The sequence below is a fragment of the Rhinolophus sinicus genome, chromosome 1 (genome assembly GCF_057876585.1).
Source record: "Rhinolophus sinicus isolate RSI-liver-muscle chromosome 1, RSI-T2T, whole genome shotgun sequence".
In the NCBI taxonomy this organism is placed as follows: Eukaryota; Metazoa; Chordata; class Mammalia; order Chiroptera; family Rhinolophidae; genus Rhinolophus; species Rhinolophus sinicus.
In genome coordinates this window covers 100,619,083-100,642,015 of record NC_142501.1, presented here as the reverse complement: position 1 = coordinate 100,642,015, position 22,933 = coordinate 100,619,083, and the positions used below count along the sequence as shown (strand labels likewise).

The following is a 22,933-nucleotide window of genomic DNA, read 5'->3' as shown; positions in this document are numbered from 1 at the left end:
CACTAGCAGTGCTCCGTGAGCGTGCTCCGATGGCTGGTGCCCCACTCCTGCTCTGCGTTTTGTTCTGTGCTCAGCCACCAACGGGTGTCATTGTGCCACACAACTCATGGGAAGAGGAAGTGAGACTGGGAAATTGGCCCCAGCCTGACCGAGCAGATGTCCTGAGCATGTTCTCCTGGGACACTGAGTGCCACGTGCGAGTGTGGTGGGGCCAGGTTGTGGAAGCTGACGGGGGTGCAGGGGGCCTGTACCTGCTCTCCCCAGCCCCCACTCACACCAGGTGTTCCTGGCAGGCTGCTTGTGCTGCCAGCAGACCCCTGGTCATGTCTGAGTGGCATAATTTCAGGCGTTGTATAGCTGGCATCAGAGAGGTAGAGCCAGGGACAGGGACAACACATTACCAAATAAATACCAGTTGTGCTGAGACTGATAAGCTCTTCATATGACCCTCATGTCACACACAGAGGTGGCCTGGTCACTGTAGCCCACGTTTTAGACCCTGCTGTTCAAAGGGAATTGCAGGTTAGTGTGGTGGGAGCCCCTCCTGGGAAGCTGGGGTCCCCCAAGAAGACACCAGCTATATTGTCCAAGTCCCCTCTGGACTGTTTTCAAAAATCAGAAACTTATCTTTGAAGAGATTAAGAAACTGGCTCAAGGGGTGCACAAATGTCCAGATGGAACTTCTAGGCTTTACTCCCTATAAAATTATTTGAAAATAATGTTATAATTTAAAAAGGTGAGCAATAGCTCATCAGAGACTCTATATGAGTGACATTCACGCAATTCTGTCTGTGGCCTGGCCCTCAGAACACGTGAAAAACCAGCACTCTAAGGTCTCTGGCTGAGGACCGCTGCCCTTTGGGACACAAGAGGGTACACTGCATATTCAAACAACTTATCACAAAGGTAATTACAAAGAACAGTCACCTCATTTTGCATTCGAGTGTCCTGGCATATTGGGGTGGCTGGGACCAGGGGCTGAGGATTTGTCCTCTTGGAAAAGGACAAAAACCTCAGGGCATCCTTTCTAACAATTTTCAGACCCACCCCTTTGACTGTTTTCATTGTGGCAAATCTCATATGGAGAAAAGGTGTGATTTGGGAAAAGAGACATAAAATCAGAACCAGTACAGTGTGACAGTAGAGTGGTGAAGTTTCAACATCAGACCTGTGTCTGTTCTAGAAAGAGCCATCTTCCGAGTCCTAAAAACTTCTTGGTAACTACTGAGTCCTCCAGTTTGTCAAGTCTATAATCCTCTTAAGTGATAGTTTGTCCTAATCTGTGAAATAATCTCTAACACATTATTTTCCCTAACGGGGTCACCCGAGAGGTAAGTGACAGTGCTTTGTGAGCTGGGAGTTGCTGTGCATTATGTTACTGGTCATTACAGTTCATGGCAGTGGTGATTAGTGTCGGAGTGGCCTGACAGCTGCCCCACGTGCCCCACCGGGGCCACCCGCCGGAACACCTTCAGAACTGCACCGCGCCTCGGTTGTTCGTGGGCTCAGTCACCCCACCCCAGTCGCGCTTCATTTTCCCGTCCTCAGTTCTGTGTCCTGCGTCAGAGGACCCGCGTGCCGGGGCTGAGGGGAGCACATATGCACGGGCTTCTCTTCTTCTGTCCCCAGAGCTTTGTCCCTGAGGCACTTCCCAGTCCCTGACTTCTGCCTGGCCCTGGCCCTTGCCCTCTTGCTGTCACTTCTTTCCTCAAAGACCTGTCATCGCAGGTTCCATCCTGGGCTTTTCTGAGCCTGTCTTTCCGGCTGGCCGTGGCCCTGCTCGTCCTGCCCCGTCTGCCCGTCTTGAGAAGGTGGCAGAGGAACTCACAGGTGCGCCTGTCCCTCCCCAGCCGCCCGGTGCCACTCCTGTTCTGCCCCTCCCTTCACTATTGGAGTTCCTGTTCTTTGAAGCACAGCTCAGACACTGTCCCCTGAATAGTCCCCAGCGAACAGCCCACCCAGCGTGCAGTCCCTGCGTCACTTCCGACGTCATGAACATGTGTCAAATGTGCCTTACACTGCGCCCACATGACGGAGAGGCCCGCGAGTCCGGCCTGTCAGAGTTGAGCTCTCTCCCCTCCAGTCCTTGGACAAGCTCTCTGACCTCAGGTCCCTGTGCTCAGACTGAAACCAGCCCCAAGGGACCCCTGGGGTGCCAGAATGGGTAGAAGCTGTCGCTGGGAGCAGGTGGGTAAGAGGACTGACCCCCGTGCTGAGGTTGTGTTGTCCCCATGGAGAGCTCATGTGTCCATCCTCTGCCACCTGGTGCTGCCCTCACAGAGAGGACCCAGCTGGGGGAGGAGTAACAGGAGAGCCTTTTAAGATAGTGACCCTCTCTCTTTCTTCTCTATTTCTATTAAAAAAATGAGGGGGACTGTTTTTTCCCCTAACTTGAGCTGTGCAAATTACCTCGTTTTACTGTACTTATAGGAGTTGAGTTTTTTACAAACTGAAAGCAAGACCCCGCTCCACCCACATAAACATCATATCCCACAATCCTCCCCTTCCTACTGCCCTTGCTTCCCCGTGGTCCTCCCCTTCCCACAGTCCTCACCATCCCACAGTTGGTCCTTGCTTTCCCATGGTCAGTCCTTCCTTTGCCACAGTCCTCCCCTTCCTGAGGTCAGTCCTCCCCTTCCCGTGGTCAGTCCTCCCCTTCCCGCGGTCAGTCCTCCCCTTCCTGTGGTCCTCCTCTTCCCATGATCCTCCCTGTCCCGTGGTTGGTCCTCCCCTTCCCATGGTTGGTCCTTCCCACAGTCCTCCCCTTCCTGGGGTAGGTCCTTGCCTTCCTGTGGTCCTCCCCTTCCCGTGATCCTCCCTTTCCCATGGTTGGTCCTCCCCTTCCCATGGTCGGTCCTTTCCTTCATACAGTCTTCCCCTTCCTGCAGTCGATCCTCCCCTTCTCTTCCTATAGTCCTCCCCTTCCCTTCCTATAGTCCTCCCCTTCCCACGGTCGGTTCTTGCCTTTCCATGGTCCTCCCCTTCCCGTGATCCTCCCTTTCCTGTGATCCTCCCCTTCCCGTGATCCTCCCCTTCCCATGGTTGGTCCTTCCCTTCCCACAGTCCTCCCCTTCCCACGGTCAGTCCTCACCTTCCCGCAATCAGTCCTCACCTTCCTGTGGTCCTCACCTTCCCGTGATCCTCCCTTTCCCATGGTTGGTCCTCCCCTTCCCCTGGTCTGCCCTTTCCTTCATACAGTCCTCCCCTTCCCGCTGTCAGTCCTCCCCTTCCCGTGGTCAGTCCTCCCCTTCCCGCAGTCAGTTCTTGCCTTTCCATGGTCCTCCCCTTCCCATGATCCTCCCCTTCCCGTGGTTGGTCCTTCCCTTCCCACAGTCCTCCCCTTCCCACGGTCAGTCCTCACCTTCCCGCGATTGGTCCTCACCTTCCCGCGATCGGTCCTCACCTTCCTGTGGTCCTTCCCTTCCTGTGGTCCTCCCCTTCCCCTGGTCGATCCTTCCCTTCCAGCGGTCAGTCCGCTGCTTCCTACGGTCGGTCCTCCCCTTCCCGTGGCGGGTGCTCCCCTTCCCGTGGCTGGTGCTCACTTTCCCATGGTCCTCGTCTACCTGCACTCAGTGATCTAGAGCGGAACTGCTGATGTGTCCAAGTTCCACTATGTAATATTCAGTTACAGGATCAATTTTTGTTCCTATATCTTTAGCACATTCACCTGGGAGCCCCAGGGCACCTGCCCAAATGACACTTAATTAACCCAGAGAAGGTTAACTTGTCAATACATGTGTGCACTTTCCCTAGAGATCGTGTGTGCATGTGCATGTGAGACGCTTGTACTCCTACTTCTGAATTGATTTAGCTCCCCCATGCACAAAGGGACGATGATGAAACTGCTGTTACACTATGTGGAAGTGACTGCTAAGTTTTAAAATTGTCTTTATAATGAGTTTATTTAAGACAAATTCGCAGTGTCTCAATCCCTTTCAATTTGATCCTTCCTTAAGCACTTGAATTTTGTAACAGGAAAGAAAAAAGTTATTTTCATCATTAAAAGAAACAGTTTAGGAGTTAAATCTTAGCACAAAGGCTGGAATGGAAGCTTTTGTGGCTTCCTTACTCTCTCTAACTGAAGTCAGAATTGAAGCCTCAGAGAAGCGTGGACGTCACTTACTTTCTGGTGAGTGGTTGGCCGAGGATCACGGAACAAAAGTACAGGGGATACTGATAAGCCAGCAGGAGAGGGTGGGGACATGCATCTGGCCAGGTCTCTGTGCACGAGTGTGTCACGTGTGTGTGAGTGTGTGTGTGTGTGTGTGTGTGTGTGAGTTCGTCTGAGCAGGGTTTGCTGGGAGGGTACTTGAGTGTCTGCCTTACTTCCTGTTGGTTCATCAAGGCCGTTTCTGGGGTGGGACCTTCAGTGGGGTTTGCACAGCTCCCAGTGACATCGGATTGTACAATCTTAATGTTCTTCACTTATCAACGAAAAGCTAAGGACAATTACGTAATTGTTTGCATGTGGCTGTTATATGTCAGTCAATCTATTGTTAGAAAGTGAAAATTATTGTAAAAGAATCCTAGATCCATTGAACTCAAGCATCCATTTGCTTAGATAAATGCGTTCTTGTGGAGAAAGAGCTGATGTCCCTGTGGGACGTGAGCCCACCCTCTGCCCATGAGCAGATGGGGACCAAGCTTGGGGCTGGTGTGACAGCGTCACGGGTGATGGTCGGCTTGTACCTCACCTGGCTTTGTTTGTGTCTGCGTCTGGAGCTAACAGGCAGCTTTCCCCTTTACCTCGCTCTTCCCCCGCATTACACAGAAGAGCTGCAAGCTAAAAAGAGGCATGCCGATATTTTAAGTGCATTCCCTTTCATTATTGACCGCTGGAATGTTCTGCTATAGGGACAAAGAATTAACAAGCTCAGAAACAAAACCCAAGGTACTACATGGACTGATGGGCCTCTAGACAGGATCCCAGGGGGGCACAGTGCCCTCTGTGGCAGCCCTGCTGAGTGCTTGGTCTAGTCACCAGGAAATGTCAGAGAATTCAAGTGATGTCCAGTGATTTCTAAAGTGTGGTAGATACACACATCAGTGACAATAAATACATTAATTATTGTGCAACCATCACCACCATCATCTCCAGAACTTTCTATCTTTCCAAACTGAAGCTCTGTCGCTATTGAACACTAACTGCCTCCCCTCCCCCGCCCCTGGCACCCACCCTTCTACTTTCTGTCTCTCTGATTCTTCTACTCTTAAGTACCTCACAGAAGTGTCTGTCCTCTCGTGACAGGCTCATTTCACTCAGCACAATGTCCTCAGGGTCCCTCCTTACTGTCGCATGTGCAGGATTCTCTTCCTTTCTCAGGCTGGGTAACGTTCCATGGCCTGTACACACCACGTGTGTTATCCAGGCATCTGTCGGTGGACGCTTGGGTCACTCCCACGTATTAGCTACTGTGACTAGTGCTGCTGTGAACATGGGTGTTCAGATCTCTCTTCGAGACGCTGCTGCTGTCTGTCCTTTGGGGTGTGTGCCCGGGAGTGGGGTTGCTGAGTCACGTGGTAGTTCTACTTTAACTTTGTGAGGAACCACCATACCGTTTTCCACAACAGCTGCATCCGCTGCCTTCCAACCAGCAGCGCGTAAGGGGTCCAATTTCTCCGCATCCTCACCAGTACTTATTTTTTTGGGTGATTATAACAGCAGCCATCATAACAGGTGGGTGGTGGTATCTCAGTGTGTTTTCATTTGCGTTTCCCTGTTGACTAGTGCGATTTTAGTGCGATTGTCAGCCATTTGTGTGTCTTTTCTGGAGAAATGTCTATTCAAGTTCTTTCCCACTGTTGCTTTTTTTTTCCTTTCCCACTTTTAAATTGGGTTGGTTGCTATTGAGTTGTAGGAATTCTCCATGTATCCTGGATATTAATTCCTTATGACCAGATATTCTCTACCCTTCCACGGGTTGCCTTTCCACTCTGTTAACTTTGTCCTTTTATGTACAGAAGGTTTTAATCTTGGTGTCCAGTTTATCCATATTTTGATTTTGCTGCTTATGCACTTGGTGTCATATCTGAGAAATTTTTACCAAGTCCAATGTCATGAAGTTTGTGCCCTGTTTTCTCCTGACATTTTTATAGGTTTAGCTCTTAAATTTAGGTCCTTTACCCATTTTGAGTTAAATGATTTTAAATAATATTTTTATAATGCAGGGGCTGTATTCTCCAAAAATGTCAATATCATAAAGAAGGAACTTTGGAAATGCCCCTCCTTAATGGGCATTAAAGAGACATGACAACCAAATGCAGAGCCTGATGCAGCCCTGGGCCCTGTCCTCAAGGGGGACACTGTGAAGGCCACCCTGGGGCTGATGGGCCGCGTTGCAACATAGATGGCAGGTCCAAGTGTCAGGTCAGTGGTCCTTCACTGGGGGTGACCCCCTCTGTGCTTCTGGAGGAAGTGACGCTCCTCTTAGGAAACATACACCGAAATACTCAGGAGTAAAGGGTCACGACATAATCAGCTCACCCTGAAATGCTCCTGAAAACTGTGTGTGTGTGTGTGTGTGTGTGTGTGTGTGTGTGCGAGGACCAATGAAAAAGCAAATTGAGTAAAATATTAACAATAGGTGAAGGTGGGTAAGGATTAGTACAAGTGTTCTTTGTACTATTTTCATTTTTATAGTTTCCTATAGTTTTAAAATTACTTTAAAATACTTATTTTTAAAACAAAGCTCATGAGCACATCAAATCTAGAAATTACTAGGTCTTCAGTTATCACTCAGAAAAGGAAAGGAGGTCCATATAACTTAAGATCTTAGAGTGGGAAGTGACAGGAAACAGTTAGAACCACTTTGGCAGAGGCAGTTGATGGACAAACCGAGAGTAGTGTCTGATGGGACGTAAGGGTGAAAGGAGCCAGGAAGGGACTGGACCTGTCAGGAAGGGACTGAGTGTGTCAGAAAGGGACTGGGTGTGTCAGCAGGTGGCTATGTGGCAGCACCTGGGCTGGCCTAATGTAACCTGCAGCTTTATTAAGTGCCAGTTTCAGGGGCCAGCCTCCTTGGCAGCAGTGGTCCTGTGGAGTTTGTTGTTTTGCTGCTGTTGGCAGGTGTGCGCAGTGCCACCTGTGCCCTCTGCACTCATTTGTCCCTGTACCTCTGGTTGTCCTCTGTTCTTCAGCAGCAGCAAAGGAGACAGAAGATGTTAATACCTGTCTAATTTTCTGGTGTCTGTTTCTTGGTGGCCAGGAAGCTGGTGTGACTGTACCCAGTCGTTGAGCCTGGATTAAGTGACCTGTTTCTGGAATGTGGCATTCTAAAGAACTTGTTCCGATGGTCTTGTTACGTTGTGTTGGGTCTTTCAAATGCTTCAGGTTATTTCTGGACAAAGATGTTGTTGAATTACACGTCACGGCTGGTTGTCTTGTGCGCTCCTGGTGGGATGGGCTGTGCAGAGGCGTGTGTGTGCTCTGGTCCTGTTCCCTTCTGTCCCTGCTGTGATGCCACGTCTGTGTTTGCTGGACCCTGTGGGTTGTGGCAGTTGAAGGAGTAGATGGCGCTCATCCTCAGGTCACAGGAGCAAGTGGGTGGCCGGGGCTGGGCAGCACGTGGCCACTAGGACGGACACCACTCTAGTGAGCATTGTGTCCGCCCTGGGCTTGTTGTCTGTGATTCTGAAGTGACCGCTCTGGCAGTAGCCGTAGGGACGCCATCGCTCCTGTCGGGCAAATAGTGTGATTCTCGGTTGTTACATGTCTCCAGAGCTGGTGGTGTGACAGGCAGTCTGCCAGTGGGTGACAGCAGGCCGCGTGGGCCGTGTCTGCAGGCAGACCTGGTCCTGGGAGGCAAGGTGAGCTCTGAAGGCGGGAAGAGGGCAGAGGACGCTGCTGATCAGAGCTGACAACTGGACCGCATGCGCATGGCCGGGAGCCCCACCCACTCTACCCGTGTGTCACCCAGGAGGGATGGGGGGGCAGTGTGAGCATCCTGGCACGATTGCAAAGTCAGGGACATTGGGCCCTCACTCTTGTCTCGAGCAGCCTTGTCACAGCAAATGCAGAGCTATGAGTGCTTCAGGGCCGAGCACAGCTGTCACCGGTGGCTGGCAGCTTGTGGGGACACAGTTAATCCTGTGTTTTTCCTTTTCCACAAGTGCTAAATTGCCTCCTGGTTCCTTTAATTGCAGAACCATTTTCCCATCACTTTGTGGATTTGGCAAATGGGACTTCCTGTGCATCGTTCGTGGCCCTCTCCCTGGGAGCACGGTGGCACCCTGCTGTCTGACTGTGTTCTCTTGGGCATCTGAGCTGCAGTTACAGCGCCCCAGCTGCCGGCCAGGCACTGCCAAGGGGCTGATGGTGCACAGGGTAGCCACACTCAGACATGCTCAGTAACACCCTGTTTCCCTTTGTAGGGTCCGCTTAGTAGAGAGAGGGTCGCCTCACAGCTTGCCTCTGATGGAATCCGGAAAAGTAAGTATGAGAGGAAGAAATGTGCATTTCTGTATAAAAGTGAGCCTGGCATTTGGGCTTTGACATTTTAAGAAATGTGTGCTGTGGAATATTTTTTCCAAAATGTTTTCTTGAATGTAATGTATCAGGACTAGGTTTGGCCATGAGTACAGAAACTCAAAACAACAGCATTTCAAAGTAGTTAGATGTTATTCTGTCGCCTAAAAGAGCCATGAAGCCACCAGGGCCGTGGCACTTATCTGTTGTTTGTTCTGCGTGGACTCTGTTCCTAAGTGCACCTCAGGCTGCAGAGTGACTGCTCCAGCTCCAGCCGTCATGCCTACATTTCAGTCAGCAAGAGGACAAACAGAAAACGAGGTGTGACAGACCGTGCAGACCTGAAGGAAGGCTCCTAAGCTGCCTTATCACGCTCAAATCCCATTGGCCAGAATGTGGTCACACAGTCACACCAAGCTGAAGGGAAAGTTGGAGGTGTGACAGTGGGATTAGCGACTCCTGTGGACATGGCGAAGAGTCCTTGTCGGGGAAGAACTAGTAGTAGTGCCTGCCACCGTGGTGACAAGAAACTTAAACCTAAATGAAGACCTCGTTTCTCTCTTTGCCCCAGTTGTCAGATCTGGTCTCTACTTGATTCTAAAAGTACCTTTAGACTCTGTGTCTACATGGCTGCCAGTCGGGCTTCTTCCTTCTAAGCTGTGGTGTTGGCAGGAGGCAGTGCTTACACCAGCCTGGCGGGCGCCCCACCAAACATGTCACCTGCAGACGTCAGGGCAGCCATTCCAAGCATGTCTGACGCAGCTGTTCCGCCTACTGGCAGCCACACCACGTTAAGCTGGCAGAACCGGGTGGGCTGCCGTCTGCATGTGCAGGGCCAGCGTCTGCCTCCTTACATAACGCATCCCAGTGGGATTCAGAATGTCGCCAAACAGAACTCCCCCTGAAAAGGAGAAGCTGAGTGCGGACATCATAGCACAAGACGCTTGCCTGCAGAAGATGCTGACGGCATACTGAAGCAGCGCACGCGTCCCCATCTGGACCCGCCAGGCCATACAAGAGGTGACACACATCTCTTCTGGCCACCGCGAATGTGCTTTTGCACTACATTGCCTGGCCACGCCTGCCATACTTTGGGTCACACCACACTCACCTCCGGAAACCTTGTCCCAATTTCCTCAGTCAGTGTGTGCTGCAGACATCGCCCTTCACGCCTGCTCATAGCCATGTATACGACATAGTATCAAATATAATGGAAGGAAATCAATGGAAATAACTGAAAATTCATATTTTGTGTTAGTGTCCAAACCTGCAGAGAATTTTGTAAGAGTTAATTTGAGCAAGCTGACAATATGCAGGGGAGCAAGATCTTACAAGTTCCCAAGAAGAACAGCTTGCAGCTTCTTTTATATGTTTGGACTTGAGGGCACGTGAGGACAATGACAGGAGCAGGCAGCAGGCGGGGCTGGGTTGCAGAACAGTTAACATGACTGCGGGCTCTCTTGAAGCCGGTCACACATAGTTCAAAGGCGTGCGAGCCCAGGTGCACAGAGCAATGGGCAGGGCTGGCTTGTGGCAAAGATAAGCCTTTTGCTAAGGAAGCCACAGGCCTAGGGCAGACTGCCTCCCCCACCCCTCCCCGCCAGGAGTTTATCAGACCACCTGTAAGGGTGCATGCCATGGCACGCCTTTCTATCCACATTTGGAGACATCAGCCTATGTTAAATTACATTTTTTATCATCTTTTTGTTCAATGCCTAATTTTGAGATCACTATGACACAGGTTCTATTGTATTAGTGACAATTACAGTGAAATGTTGTAGTTGTGTCATCTTGATTTAAAGCCACACCACTTCCCAAATGATTTCAGAAAGGACGACGGGCATGAAGGCACCAGGTTGGCTGCTGAGCGGCGCCTGCCTGTCTGTTTGCTGACGAGGATCTTCTTCCTCATGCAGATCCTGCCGGGGGTTCGGATCATAATCGCCAATCCAGAAACGAAAGGGCCACTGGGAGACTCACACCTGGGCGAGGTGAGTATGGGGTGTCTGCCAGTGAGGGGACTTAGTGGGTATCTGCCCGGTGAGGGGACTTAGTGGGTATCTGCCCGGTGAGGGGACTTAGTGGGTATCTGCCTGGTGAGGGGACTTACTGGGTATCTGCCGGTGAAGGGACTTAGTGGGTATCTGCCGGTGAGGGGACTTAGTGGGTATCTGCCTGGTGAGGGGACTTAGTGGGTATCTGCCTGGTGAGGGGACTTAGTGGGTATCTGCCTGGTGAGGGTACTCAGTGGGTATCTGCCTGGTGACGGTACTTAGTGGGTATCTGCCTGGTGAGGGGACTTAGTGGGTATCTGCCGGTGAGGGGACTTAGTGGGTATCTGCCTGGTGAGGGGACTTACTGGGTATCTGCCAGTGAGGGGACTTAGTGGGTATCTGCCCGGTGAGGGGACTTAGTGGGTATCTGCCCGGTGAGGGGACTTAGTGGGTATCTGCCCGGTGAGGGGACTTAGTGGGTATCTGCCTGGTGAGGGGACTTACTGGGTATCTGCCGGTGAAGGGACTTAGTGGGTATCTGCCGGTGAGGGGACTTAGTGGGTATCTGCCTGGTGAGGGGACTTAGTGGGTATCTGCCTGGTGAGGGTACTCAGTGGGTATCTGCCTGGTGACGGTACTTAGTGGGTATCTGCCTGGTGAGGGGACTTAGTGGGTATCTGCCCGGTGAGGGGACTTAGTGGGTATCTGCCTGGTGAGGGGACTTACTGGGTATCTGCCGGTGAAGGGACTTAGTGGGTATCTGCCTGGTGAGGGGACTCAGTGGGTATCTGCCTGGTGACGGTACTTAGTGGGTATCTGCCCGGTGAGGGGACTTAGTGGGTTTCTGCCTGGTGAGGGGACTTAGTGGGTATCTGCCTGGTGAGGGGACTTAGTGGGTATCTGCCTGGTGAGGGGACTCAGTGGGTATCTGCCTGGTGACGGTACTTAGTGGGTATCTGCCTGGTGAGGGGACTTAGTGGGTATCTGCCGGTGAGGGGACTTAGTGGGTATCTGCCTGGTGAGGGGACTTACTGGGTATCTGCCAGTGAGGGGACTTAGTGGGTATCTGCCTGGTGAGGGGACTTAGTGGGTATCTGCCTGGTGAGGGGACTTAGTGGGTATCTGCCTGGTGAGGGGACTTAGTGGGTATCTGCCGGTGAGGGGACTTAGTGGGTATCTGCCTGGTGAGGGGACTTACTGGGTATCTGCCAGTGAGGGGACTTAGTGGGTATCAGCCTGGTGAGGGGACTTAGTGGGTATCTGCCTGGTGAGGGGACTTAGTGGGTATCTGCCTGGTGAGGGGACTTAGTGGGTATCAGCCTGGTGAGGGGACTTAGTGGGTATCTGCCTGGTGAGGGGACTTAGTGGGTATCTGCCTGGTGAGGGGACTTAGTGGGTATCTGCCTGGTGAGGGGACTTAGTGGGTATCTGCCTGGTGAGGGGACTTAGTGGGTATCTGCCTGGTGAGGGGACTTACTGGGTATCTGCCAGTGAGGGGACTTAGTGGGTATCTGCCTGGTGAGGGGACTTAGTGGGTATCTGCCGGTGAGGGGACTTAGTGGGTATCTGCCTGGTGAGGGGACTTACTGGGTATCTGCCAGTGAGGGGACATAGTGGGTATCTGCCTGGTGAGGGGACTTAGTGGGTATCTGCCTGGTGAGGGGACTTAGTGGGTATCTGCCGGTGAGGGGACTTAGTGGGTATCTGCCTGGTGAGGGGACTTACTGGGTATCTGCCAGTGAGGGGACTTAGTGGGTATCTGCCTGGTGAGGGGACTTAGTGGGTATCTGCCTGGTGAGGGGACTTAGTGGGTATCTGCCGGTGAGGGGACTTAGTGGGTATCAGCTGGTGAGGGGACTTAGTGGGTGTCTGCCGGTGAGGGCACTTAGTGGGTATCTGCCAGTGAGGGGACTTAGTGGGTATCAGCCTGGTGAGGGGACTTAGTGGGTATCTGCCTGGTGAGGGGACTTAGTGGGTATCTGCCTGGTGAGGGGACTTAGTGGGTATCAGCCTGGTGAGGGGACTTAGTGGGTATCTGCCTGGTGAGGGGACTTAGTGGGTATCTGCCTGGTGAGGGGACTTAGTGGGTATCTGCCTGGTGAGGGGACTTAGTGGGTATCTGCCTGTAGAGGGGACTTAGTGGGTATCTGCCTGGTGAGGGGACTTAGTGGGTATCTGCCTGGTGAGGGGACTTACTGGGTATCTGCCAGTGAGGGGACTTACTGGGTATCTGCCTGGTGAGGGGACTTAGTGGGTATCTGCCTGGTGAGGGGACTTAGTGGGTATCTGCCTGGTGAGGGGACTTACTGGGTATCTGCCAGTGAGGGGACTTAGTGGGTATCAGCCTGGTGAGGGGACTTAGTGGGTATCTGCCTGGTGAGGGGACTTAGTGGGTATCTGCCTGGTGAGGGGACTTAGTGGGTATCTGCCGGTGAGGGGACTTAGTGGGTATCTGCCTGGTGAGGGGACTTAGTGGGTATCTGCCAGTGAGGGGACTTAGTGGGTATCTGCCTGGTGAGGGGACTTAGTGGGTATCTGCCGGTGAGGGCACTTAGTGGGTGTCTGCCGGTGAGGGCACTTAGTGGGTATCTGCCCGTGAGGCCACTTAGTGGGTATCTGCCAGTGAGGGCAATTAGTAGGTATCTGCCTGGTGAGGGGACTTAATGGGTATCAGCTGGTGAGGGGACTTAGTGGGTATCTGCCGGTGAGGGTACTTACTGGGTGTCTGCCTTTGAGGGGACTTAGTGGGTATCAGCTGGTGAGGGGACTTAGTGGGTGTCTGCCGGTGAGGGCACTTAGTGGGTATCTGCCCGTGAGGGGACTTAGTGGGTGTCAGCTGGTGAGGGGACTTAGTGGGTATCAGCCTGGTGAGGGGACTTAGTGGGTATCAGCCTGGTGAGGGGACTTAGTGGGTATCTGCCCGGTGAGGGGACTTAGTGGGTATCTGCCCGGTGAGGGGACTTAGTGGGTATCTGCCCGGTGAGGGGACTTAGTGGGTATCTGGTTGAGGGGACTTAATGGGTAGATCTGCCTGTTGAGGGGACGTAGTGGGTATCTGCCCGTGAGGGGACTTAGTGGGTATCTGCCTGGTGAGGGGACTTAGTGGGTATCTGCCCGTGAGGAGACTTAGTGGGTATCTGCCTGGTGAAGAGACTTACTGGGTATCTGCCGGTGAGGGGACTTAGAGGGTATCTGCCTGGTGAGGGCACTTAGTGGGTATCTGCCTTGTGAGGAGACTTAGTGGGTATCTGCCTGGTGAGGGCACTTAGTGGGTATCTGCCCGTGAGGGCACTTAGTGGGTATCTGCCTGGTGAGGGGACTTAAAGGGTATCAGCTGGTGAGGGGACTTAGTGGGTATCTGCCAGTGAGGGGACTTAGTGGGTATGTGCCGGTGAGGGCACTTAGTGGGTATCTGCCTGGTGAGGGGACTTAGTGGGTATCTGCCTGTGAGGGCACTTAGTGGGTATCTGCCGGTGAGGGCACTTTGTGGGTATCTTCCAGTGATGGGACTTAGTGGGTATCTGCCTGTGAGGGCACTTAGTGGGTATCTGCCTGTGAGGGCACTTAGTGGGTATCTGCCGGTGAGGGCACTTTGTGGGTATCTTCCAGTGATGGGACTTAGTGGGTATCTGCCTGTGAGGGCACTTAGTGGGTATCAGCTGGTGAGGGCACTTAGTGGGTATCTGCCAGTGAGGGGACTTAGTGGGTATCTGCCCGTGAGGGCACTTAGTGGGTATCTGCCTGGTGAGGGGACTTAAAGGGTATCAGCTGGTGAGGGGACTTAGTGGGTATCTGCCAGTGAGGGTACTTAGTGGGTATCTGCCGGTGAGGGCACTTAGTGGGTATCTGCCTGGTGAGGGGACTTAGTGGGTATCTGCCTATGAGGGCACTTAGTGGGTATCTGCCGGTGAGGGCACTTTGTGGGTATCTTCCAGTGATGGGACTTAGTGGGTATCTGCCTGTGAGGGCACTTAGTGGGTATCTGCCGGTGAGGGCACTTAGTGGGTATCTGCCGGTGCGGGCAATTAGTGGGTATTTGCCTGTGAGGGCTTTAGTGGGTATCTGCCTGGTAAGGGGACTTAGTGGGTATCTGCCGGTGAGGGCACTTAGTGGGTATCTGCCGGTGCAGGCAATTAGTGGGTATTTGCCTGTGAGGGCTTTAGTGGGTATCTGCCTGGTGAGGGGACTTACTGGGTATCTGTCTGGTGAGGGGACTTAGTGGGTATCTGCCTGGTGAGGGGACTTACTGGGTATCTGTCTGGTGAGGGGACTTAGTGGGTATCTGCCTGGTGAGGGGACTTAGTGGGTATCTGCCTGGTGAGGGGACTTAGTGGGTATCTGCCTGGTGAGGGGACTTAGTGGGTATCTGCCTGGTGAGGGGACTTACTGGGTATCTGTCTGGTGAGGGGACTTAGTGGGTATCTGCCTGGTGAGGGGACTTAGTGGGTATCTGCCTGGTGACAGGACTTAGTTGTATCTGCCGGTGAGGGGATTTAGTGGGTATCTGCCCAGGTGCGGGGCCTTTGGGGGTATCCACCCAGTTTAGTGTACTTAGGGGTGTCTACCCAGGTGAGGGGACTGGCCCAGCAGGGTCATCCTTGCTGTGCGTATCCCCTGCCCTGCGTCCACTCTCCCTCCCACGGAAGGGCTCCGGCCACACACAGCCTGCCTCTCTGGCTGACGCCTTATGAAAACACACGAGCACCACTCTTCCTAGGGTGGCGCCCACAGTGACACACGTCCGTGGTAAACAGGAGGCCACGGGGGAATCACGCCCTAAGCTCCTATGCTTAGGTTCTTTGTCCCCTGACTTCATACATGAAGTTGGAGCTGAGATGATAAAATTCCACACCGATCTTATTTTGGGACTCCCTTCTAATCCATCCCCAGAAACGCGCTGGGGCCTTGGGGGTTGCTGCTGGGCATCCCCCTGCTGTGGCCCTGGCTTGATCCTGAGGGCAGCGTGCCACATGGGGCCCATGCCGGTTGGTCCCTCTGTGGGACTTTGTCAGGGAGCAGAGTGGTGCCCTCCTGTGTTGGGCAAGTGTCAGTCGAGTGCCCGCTGTGCCAGGCACTGTCCTGTGTGCAGTGTACACACAACAGTGTTTGTGGTGTCCAGGGACTGAAGGTTTTGGTGTAAAGATCAAGGGGACGCTCAGCCCAGCACCCTGGGTCCCCCCACATCACCGCACAGCTGGCCTCACAGGCAGCTGTGTCAGGGTTTCAGGAGCTTTGCTGGCCTAGTAGTTTCCTCTTAGGCTTTCCATGTGCTGTGTGACCCATGCAGCCGTCACTTCTGGACAACCTCATCCTTTGCCGTGTCCCCAAGTGATCACACTCTGGCACTTTTGTTTCCCATTTTCTGATGTTAGAGCTTCTCCCTCTTAGAGTTTGTTGTGTAGTGTTTTTTGCAGCACGTTTCTGAGAGTGAGCAAACCGGGTGGGAGGGGAAAACAAGCCAGGTAGAAGAATGAGCCAGGAGGGTGGGGGGTGAGGGCCAGGACAAGCCAGTAGCTCTTGCACACTTTTCCATTGTGGTTGGGAAACAGCCGTCATATTTGAATGTGTACAAGTTAACCGCTTGATATATTCATTTTGAAAACCCTCCATCACCTGCTTCACCAGAATCCCATGGTGGCCATGGGCTTGCCGTGGCGCCTTCTGTGGCATCTGTGTAAGCTCAGAAATGGGTAAGCACACATCATCCCGTCTTTGTGTCGCTGAGTGTAATTTACTGCACGTGGTAGCAGTGCAGTCCCTGGAGGGCCCCTGACCGACTCGCCCTGCGTCCTCCCTGCAGATATGGGTCCACAGTGCCCACAACGCCAGCGGCTACTTCACCATCTATGGGGACGAGTCCTTGCAGTCAGACCATTTCAGCTCGAGGCTGAGCTTCGGGGACACCCAGACCGTATGGGCGCGGACAGGCTACTTGGGCTTCCTGCGGAGAACGGAGCTCACAGATGCCAACGGAGGTGGGCACGCAGAGGGGCGAAAGGCCAGGTCCCAACACTGATCCCTTGTGGGGCCCAAGGTCCCAGAGCCAGCAGAGCATGTGCACACTGGCTGCCAGCGGCCGAGAGCAGAGAGCCGAGACTGGCATCACAAGCCCTGTGCTGTCCTGTTAGCCACGGACAGATATTAGACCGGGATGTCCCAACCTTGTCACTTGGGGGAGCATTGTGAGGACGAGGGCAGGAGTGCTGCCCGCAGGAGCCAGGGGACACATGTGGTGGGGACAGATCCCACCCCGGCAGTGGTTCGGTCCTAGGACCTAGGCCAGCAGGGTGCGCCCCTGCCCCGCCGTGTCCTGGAGGCCCCTGCTGAGAGCTGGCCCAGCAGAGGGGCCACTTTCCCAGCTCAGTGGCCCCCTGTCTTTGCGTCTCTTTCTCTCTTAGGAGTCGCTTTAATCTTTTCTTTAAGGGGCTTGAGCGGCTTGCGGTGCAGCTCACCTGTTTTTCGTCCCCTGCACAGAGCGCCATGATGCCCTGTACGTGGTGGGAGCCCTGGACGAGGCCATGGAGCTGCGCGGGATGAGGTACCACCCCATCGACATCGAGACGTCCGTCATCAGAGCCCACAAAAGTGTCACTGAATGGTGAGTGGGGACCTCTGCCCACGAGAGCGGACAGAGACTGTACCATCTTGGCTATGACATGGCAGGTCGGGCAGGTGTGCCACACATTTCCAGACAATGACCCACGGATGGCTGGGTAGCACACGTCTCCCAGTAGCGCAGTTGTTATTTGGTTTGTAGTTTCAGGAAGCATGGGAAGGTACACTGCACACACACAGGAGACACTCGTGGCTGTCAGCATGGGGACTGTGAAAGTTAATGTGACGTGTGGGGGGACAGGGCAGAATTGCCCAAATGAAACCAAAGTGTGAAGTCACTGCAGCAAGCAAGGATGGGGGTCTTGGGGTTTGGCTCACAGTGACAGAACTGTGTTGGCCGTGCCTGGGTTCCTAGGACAGTGCGAGGGGGCTGCAGTGGCCTCAGGTGGCATTTAGGAAAGAGGTGTCCCCGCCTTGTTGGCTGCGGGTTTGCTCATTCGTTTGGTCCTTGAGCTGCCAGAGGCCTGATAAAGCTAGTGGCAGCACAGGTGCCCGCAGCCCCAGGTGCCCTGGATTGGGCTGAGTTTTCATACCTCCTGTTAACTGGTTGCAGGCTGGCGTTTGTTGTCATTTGTTGCTCTGAGCATAGAGGGCTTGGCAGGCACCTGAGATGCCAGGACGGGCTGTGCCCATGTTGGTCCTATACCTCAGACACTACGTCCCACTTGCCCTGACTCAGAGCTGGGCAAAGGCCTACCTGTTTCCATCTAAGTAGCTGTAAATGGTCACTACAGCCTCCTGCTTTGCATTTTTAAGAAAATAATTTAGACTGGCTGGTACTCCTCCCTCAAGTGTTTCCTGTTTCCGCCTCAAAAGCCCGTGTCCACGGCTCCCTGGTACAGCCTCTTGGGTCCATGATCCTAGTTCCTGACAACATCACTGCGGTCCCTGCCGTGGGGTCCCCGATGGGTGTAGGTCTACACTGTACCAGGTTCACACAGCACCAGGAGGACAGAAGAGTGGGTGGTCCCACCCTGCTGGGCCTCAGCAGTGGGAGCTGCCGTCATCACCATCAGCCTCCACTTGCCTTCAGCCACCCATGGTGCTCCCCCAGGTCACCGTCGGAATGAGAAGGGGGTGACACCCGTATCACGTATCATGACTGTCCCACTGTCGCACAGTCCAGCCGTCAGGGTCTTCCCTTCACATCGGCTGTCCTCTGTGGTGACTGTGTTCGGCCCCTAGGAAAGCTGTGGCACACACAGGAAATGTCACGAGCAGCCAGCCTGCAGCTTCCCAGCAAACCCAGCTCAATACAGAAGTGACCAACTCCTGACCGCGTCCTTTCAGAGTGGCCAAGACACAGGTCACCTGTGGTGTCACCACTCAGTGTGGTTCACCGGACCATGCAGAGAGCACTGCTTTACTGTCTCACACTATATTATGGGGATTCTTGGGGGACAGGCGGTCACAATGCAAATCCAGGAGACAATCTGTTGAGCACATTTCCCACTATTTCCCTTTCATTTTACATATATGTGTATTTCTGCTGAAAAATAATGTGATTATTTCCTAATGGACACACTTCCACATTTCGGAAAACAATATGACTTTCCTAAATGCTTCCTGCCTCAGCTGATACAAAACCTTCTGTGTGTTTGGCATTGGAAAGCAAATATGGGCAACTTGTCCTCCACGCCCCCACCTGGGACCCTCCTGGCCTCTGCTGCCAAGCTGACCCTGTCACTAGGGGCAATGAGTGTTACGGTCCTTACACAACCACTTGGTAAAAGCCCACCATGTAAGGCTAATTTGCTTTAATGTGTAAAGTCCTGGATTTAGGCTTTCGCTAATCAGGCAGACTAAGTACTCTGGGTTACCCGCCTGTGGGAAGATCCTAGTGAGACAGTGGGGTTGAATCTGCAACGTGGTCTAGAATAACCCCCATATGGGTCAGCTTTCACTGCAGTATAGCCACTTAGCCGTAATCGGTTGTATCCCCCATATATGTAGTTGATTGCTGGGCCCATGGGTCAGCTGGCGGCTCCTAGGAGGTCTCCCTCTGCTGTGGCAGAGACCTCCTAGGAGCACCAGCCCCATTCAGACCCACAGGCCACACTGCATGTGGCCTGCACTTGAGGGCAGGACACAGACTCACCCTGTGGTCGCAGTGCACAGATCCAGGGTGGGGCTCTGACCCCCACTGCCATGTGACAGCAGCTGGGGACAGGGCCTCGCAGGCACAGAGAGCTCACAAGTGGCCACCCTGAGAGCAGGCAGGTGGAAAAGGCTGGTGATAGGTGTGTGTGGCACGCTCATGAGCTGGAGGAGATGGGCTCAGAGAGGGCTGTGTGCCCGAGGGCACGGCCAGGCTCAGGCAGATCACGTGCTGACGCTTCTCTCTCTCTTCCAGCGCTGTGTTCACCTGGACAAACTTGCTGGTGGTGGTGGTGGAGCTGGACGGGTCAGAGCAGGAGGCGCTGGACCTGGTTCCCCTGGTCACCAACGTGGTGCTGGAGGAGCACTACCTGGTCGTGGGTGTGGTGGTGGTGGTGGACGTGGGCGTGATCCCCATCAACTCCCGGGGCGAGAAGCAGCGCATGCACCTGCGGGATGGCTTCCTGGCCGACCAGCTCGACCCCATCTACGTGGCCTACAACATGTAGCCCGGGCTGGCCCTGATGCCAGCGCGTTCCTCGTTATCACTGAAGTTTGGATGCCAGGGCAACGTCCGTCCGTGGGACAGAGCCTGTGTCATGGGTAGAGCGCAGGGGACTTCCCACAGCGATCCTGGTTGGCACGATGGAGCAAACGTGAACCGCCACCGAGCTTCGCTCAGGGGACCTCGAGTCACTGCCTTCAGTTTGGTGGAAAAGCCCATTTTGAAACTTTTCTTTCTTTTCTTTTTCTTTTTTTATTAGTTATTGGATAAGTGCTTTCTTCGTAAATGTGGTATTTTGTTAAGCCAAAATAGCAATTAAAAAATATTCTGCCCTACAGGTGGGTTCCTTTAAACAATTTATGTAGTGTGACAAAGAATTGTTTTCTCTGTTTTAATGTGTCCTGAAACCTTAACAATGACATGGACCTGTTCCTAATCTAAGCCATGGCTCAGTCTCACCCTTCTAGGAAAGTCTGTCGAGGTACGAAACCTTCCACTAGCACCTTCCAGTTAGGTCTTAGCAGCTTCCGTCAGAACCATGTGAAGACACAGAGGCTCGCACGTGGCCTCTGACGTTAGCATAGAAGGAGAAGAAATTATAAATAAGGTGTATTTCCGCAATTACCTTGCAGATATCTTTGTACTAAACTAAAAAGATGAAATAAGTTAACTTCTTCGTATGTAATTATGTACAAAACGTTTAATTTATTTTGATCTCTCTAGAAGTATAAACGAGAAGAACATTCAAGAGTATTAAAATCTTGTAATGTTTGCTAATATAAAAAGTGTTGTATCATCTTGCGTGGATAGTATCACAACAAGTATATATATATGAAATGTAAATTCACTAATGAACAAAGGAGATTTAAAGTCTAACACTCAGACCTGTCACTTGCATGGCGTCCCCCACTGTACTGTAGATAAGAGACTCTCATGCCCACTCTGCTGATGGGAGCGACCAGACGGCCAGGAGCCCAGTGTGAGCATTTCTTCCAGAACCGGAGACCAGCCAGTGACATTCTTGTAGAGCATCTCGAAGGCGGTGGGGGGTCTGAGGTGGACATGCACACACCCCTCATGCAGGGGTGGCACGACGACGGCGTGAGCCCCTCAGGGAGTCCGGCGGCCCACACACGGCTCCCTTAGCTGCACAGTGTTTTTCATCCTTTTGGTTAGTGTCACCCTTTTTGGTCCTCGGTATGAAAAGCAATGATATTCTGCAGCCACCTGAACCGGTTGCGTTGAGTCCCCTCAGCTGGCCACTGGGTGGAGTGGACAGTGTCCAGGACAGCTTTAAGGGAAGAGACTCACAGGTGACGGTCACCTGGGCCAGCCCACAGGGACCCCCACAGCCACTGGCGGGAACAAGAAAGCCTCACAGCTGCCTTCATTAGTGACCTGTGGATGACACATTCCTGACGCCCATCTGTCACGGCCACCGTAGCCTCACGGGGCCCATTTCCAGAGCTCATCTGCACAGTCCTTGCCTGAGCCGGTGTCTGTCCCGCCAGGAGCAGGTGCCAGCCCTGCAAGCGTCATCTGTTTTGTGACTGCCCCAGTGTGAGCCTGCAGGGGCCCCATGTGCATGACCAAGATGGCCGCTGAGCAGAGAACCAGGCTGTCTCACTGCACTGCCTTTGCTGACACACCGGCACTAAGCCCTTTGCTGAAAGAGTTTTGTTTGACTTCTGAGATCCAAGGCTAATTGTTTTCTGAAAAATTTAAGTGGTGTATTTTTTTAATTTGTCTGCATGTGGGGTGCACCCTTCCATTTCCATGAATCATTGGGCTTTTACAATATCGTTTGACTTCATCGCGGCAGATAACCATTTCCCCTACTTGCCTCAGATACACATCCCTGTACATGCCGGCTCAGCAAACCCACCACACACAGAAGAGACACGTTCTTACATACCTGCCGGGTTTAGGGGGCTCCAGGGTTTCAGGTGAGGCTCCGAATAGGCGACATGATTGCAGGGTCGGAAGCAGCAAGTCAGGTGTCACTCCAAACATGACACTCACATCCCCCCCCAGGTCAGCCCCCCAGGCCAGAGAGGGCGGTGTCAGTGACATCCTGTCACCTCTGCTGTTGGAGTTGAGGTTCAAAGGGTGGGGGGCTGGGGTTGAAGCTCTTGTCACACAAGAAAGAGGCAAGGAGACACTTTCCACCGTTTCAGCAATAAAGAAGGATCGTTCTGTAGATAACTCGTTCGCGGGAATGTCACCAATGTTTGCTTGTGACCCGTGTGTGCTTTTGAGGTCAGACAGATGCGCGTGATCAGCTCACACAAAGGAGGGCACACACGAGCATTGAAACACAGACCTGACCCAACAGGGCGGCTTCCTCATGGTGCTTGTTTATTATAGATATCTAACCCTGCTTGACACTTTACCCCGGAGACCGTCCCTTTTATCAGTTGAATGTTAGCAGCGTTATTTCATAGTGTGGTGACTGCTTAGGGAAGTTCCTATACTGAACCAGTCACGGTTTCACACAGAGTTTTTATGTGCAAAGGACGGCAACCTTCTTGTATGTTGAACCACCAGTAAGCTTTGTACATCTGTGATAACGCCTGTTTTATATTCAAATGAATAAATAAAAGCTTTTATTTTTGTTGCTCTGAAAATAGCAGTTTCTTCATTGGTCCCGTGGCACACTGTGTGGGACAGCTTCAGTCCACAGGCGGGTGACTCCTACAGCGGCGTGGGACACGTCTGCCTCTTTCCGTGATTTGCCAGGTCATCATACTTTGAACCCATTTAAATTTTGATGTGGGCATATATTGCCTTTAAAAAAATCCGATGGCAACAAATGTTTTGTGAAATTTTTTTAAATTCTTTTATATATATCTAAATATATTTGTTCACATTTTGCTGCAAGTGCACTGATTATTTTGGTAAGTTTGGGGACAAAGAGGAAGCAAACACTTGCCACCACCTGTGGGCAGGGAACCTTTGCATATCAGGAAGTAGGTCTAGCTGACTATTCCAACCATTCTCTTCGTTCATTTGACCTCTTGCCCAAGATCTGAGAATTCATATGGCTTTGTCTTTTGGAAAGCAGTAGCTGGCTAACTGACCTCCAGCCTAAAGCTTATCCAAAGAAGTTTTATGCACTTAGAATTCAGTGGAACTCAAGTGTGCCTGCAGGTCCCCAGGCCCGACCTGGGTGCCGGCCTTGTAGCCACACCCCAACTTGTGTTCAGGACCAGCCCATACTCAGGGATGATGCTTTGGGCAGGTGGAAGTGGGTGGCTG

General features: G+C 52.8%; 1 protein-coding gene across 3 annotated transcripts in view; it reads left to right on the top strand.

Annotated features, from left to right (window-relative positions):
- DIP2C (DIP2 acetate--CoA ligase C (putative)) overlaps positions 1–22,302 on the top strand; it is a 343,900-nt gene extending 321,598 nt beyond the window's left edge. For 2 of the 3 annotated variants that reach the window (XM_088802036.1, XM_088802038.1), the window contains 5 exons: positions 8,371–8,428; positions 10,381–10,455; positions 16,259–16,433; positions 16,933–17,056; positions 19,427–22,302. In XM_088802036.1, coding sequence (XP_088658162.1) covers positions 8,371–8,428; positions 10,381–10,455; positions 16,259–16,433; positions 16,933–17,056; positions 19,427–19,679 — 685 coding nt within the window. In that variant the 3' untranslated portion in view covers positions 19,680–22,302. Of the gene's footprint in view, positions 1–8,370; positions 8,429–10,292; positions 10,456–16,258; positions 16,434–16,932; positions 17,057–19,426 lie in introns of those variants that run through there. The other variant, XM_088802041.1, reaches the window with a different exon arrangement.
- The last annotated feature ends 631 nt before the right edge of the window (positions 22,303–22,933 follow it).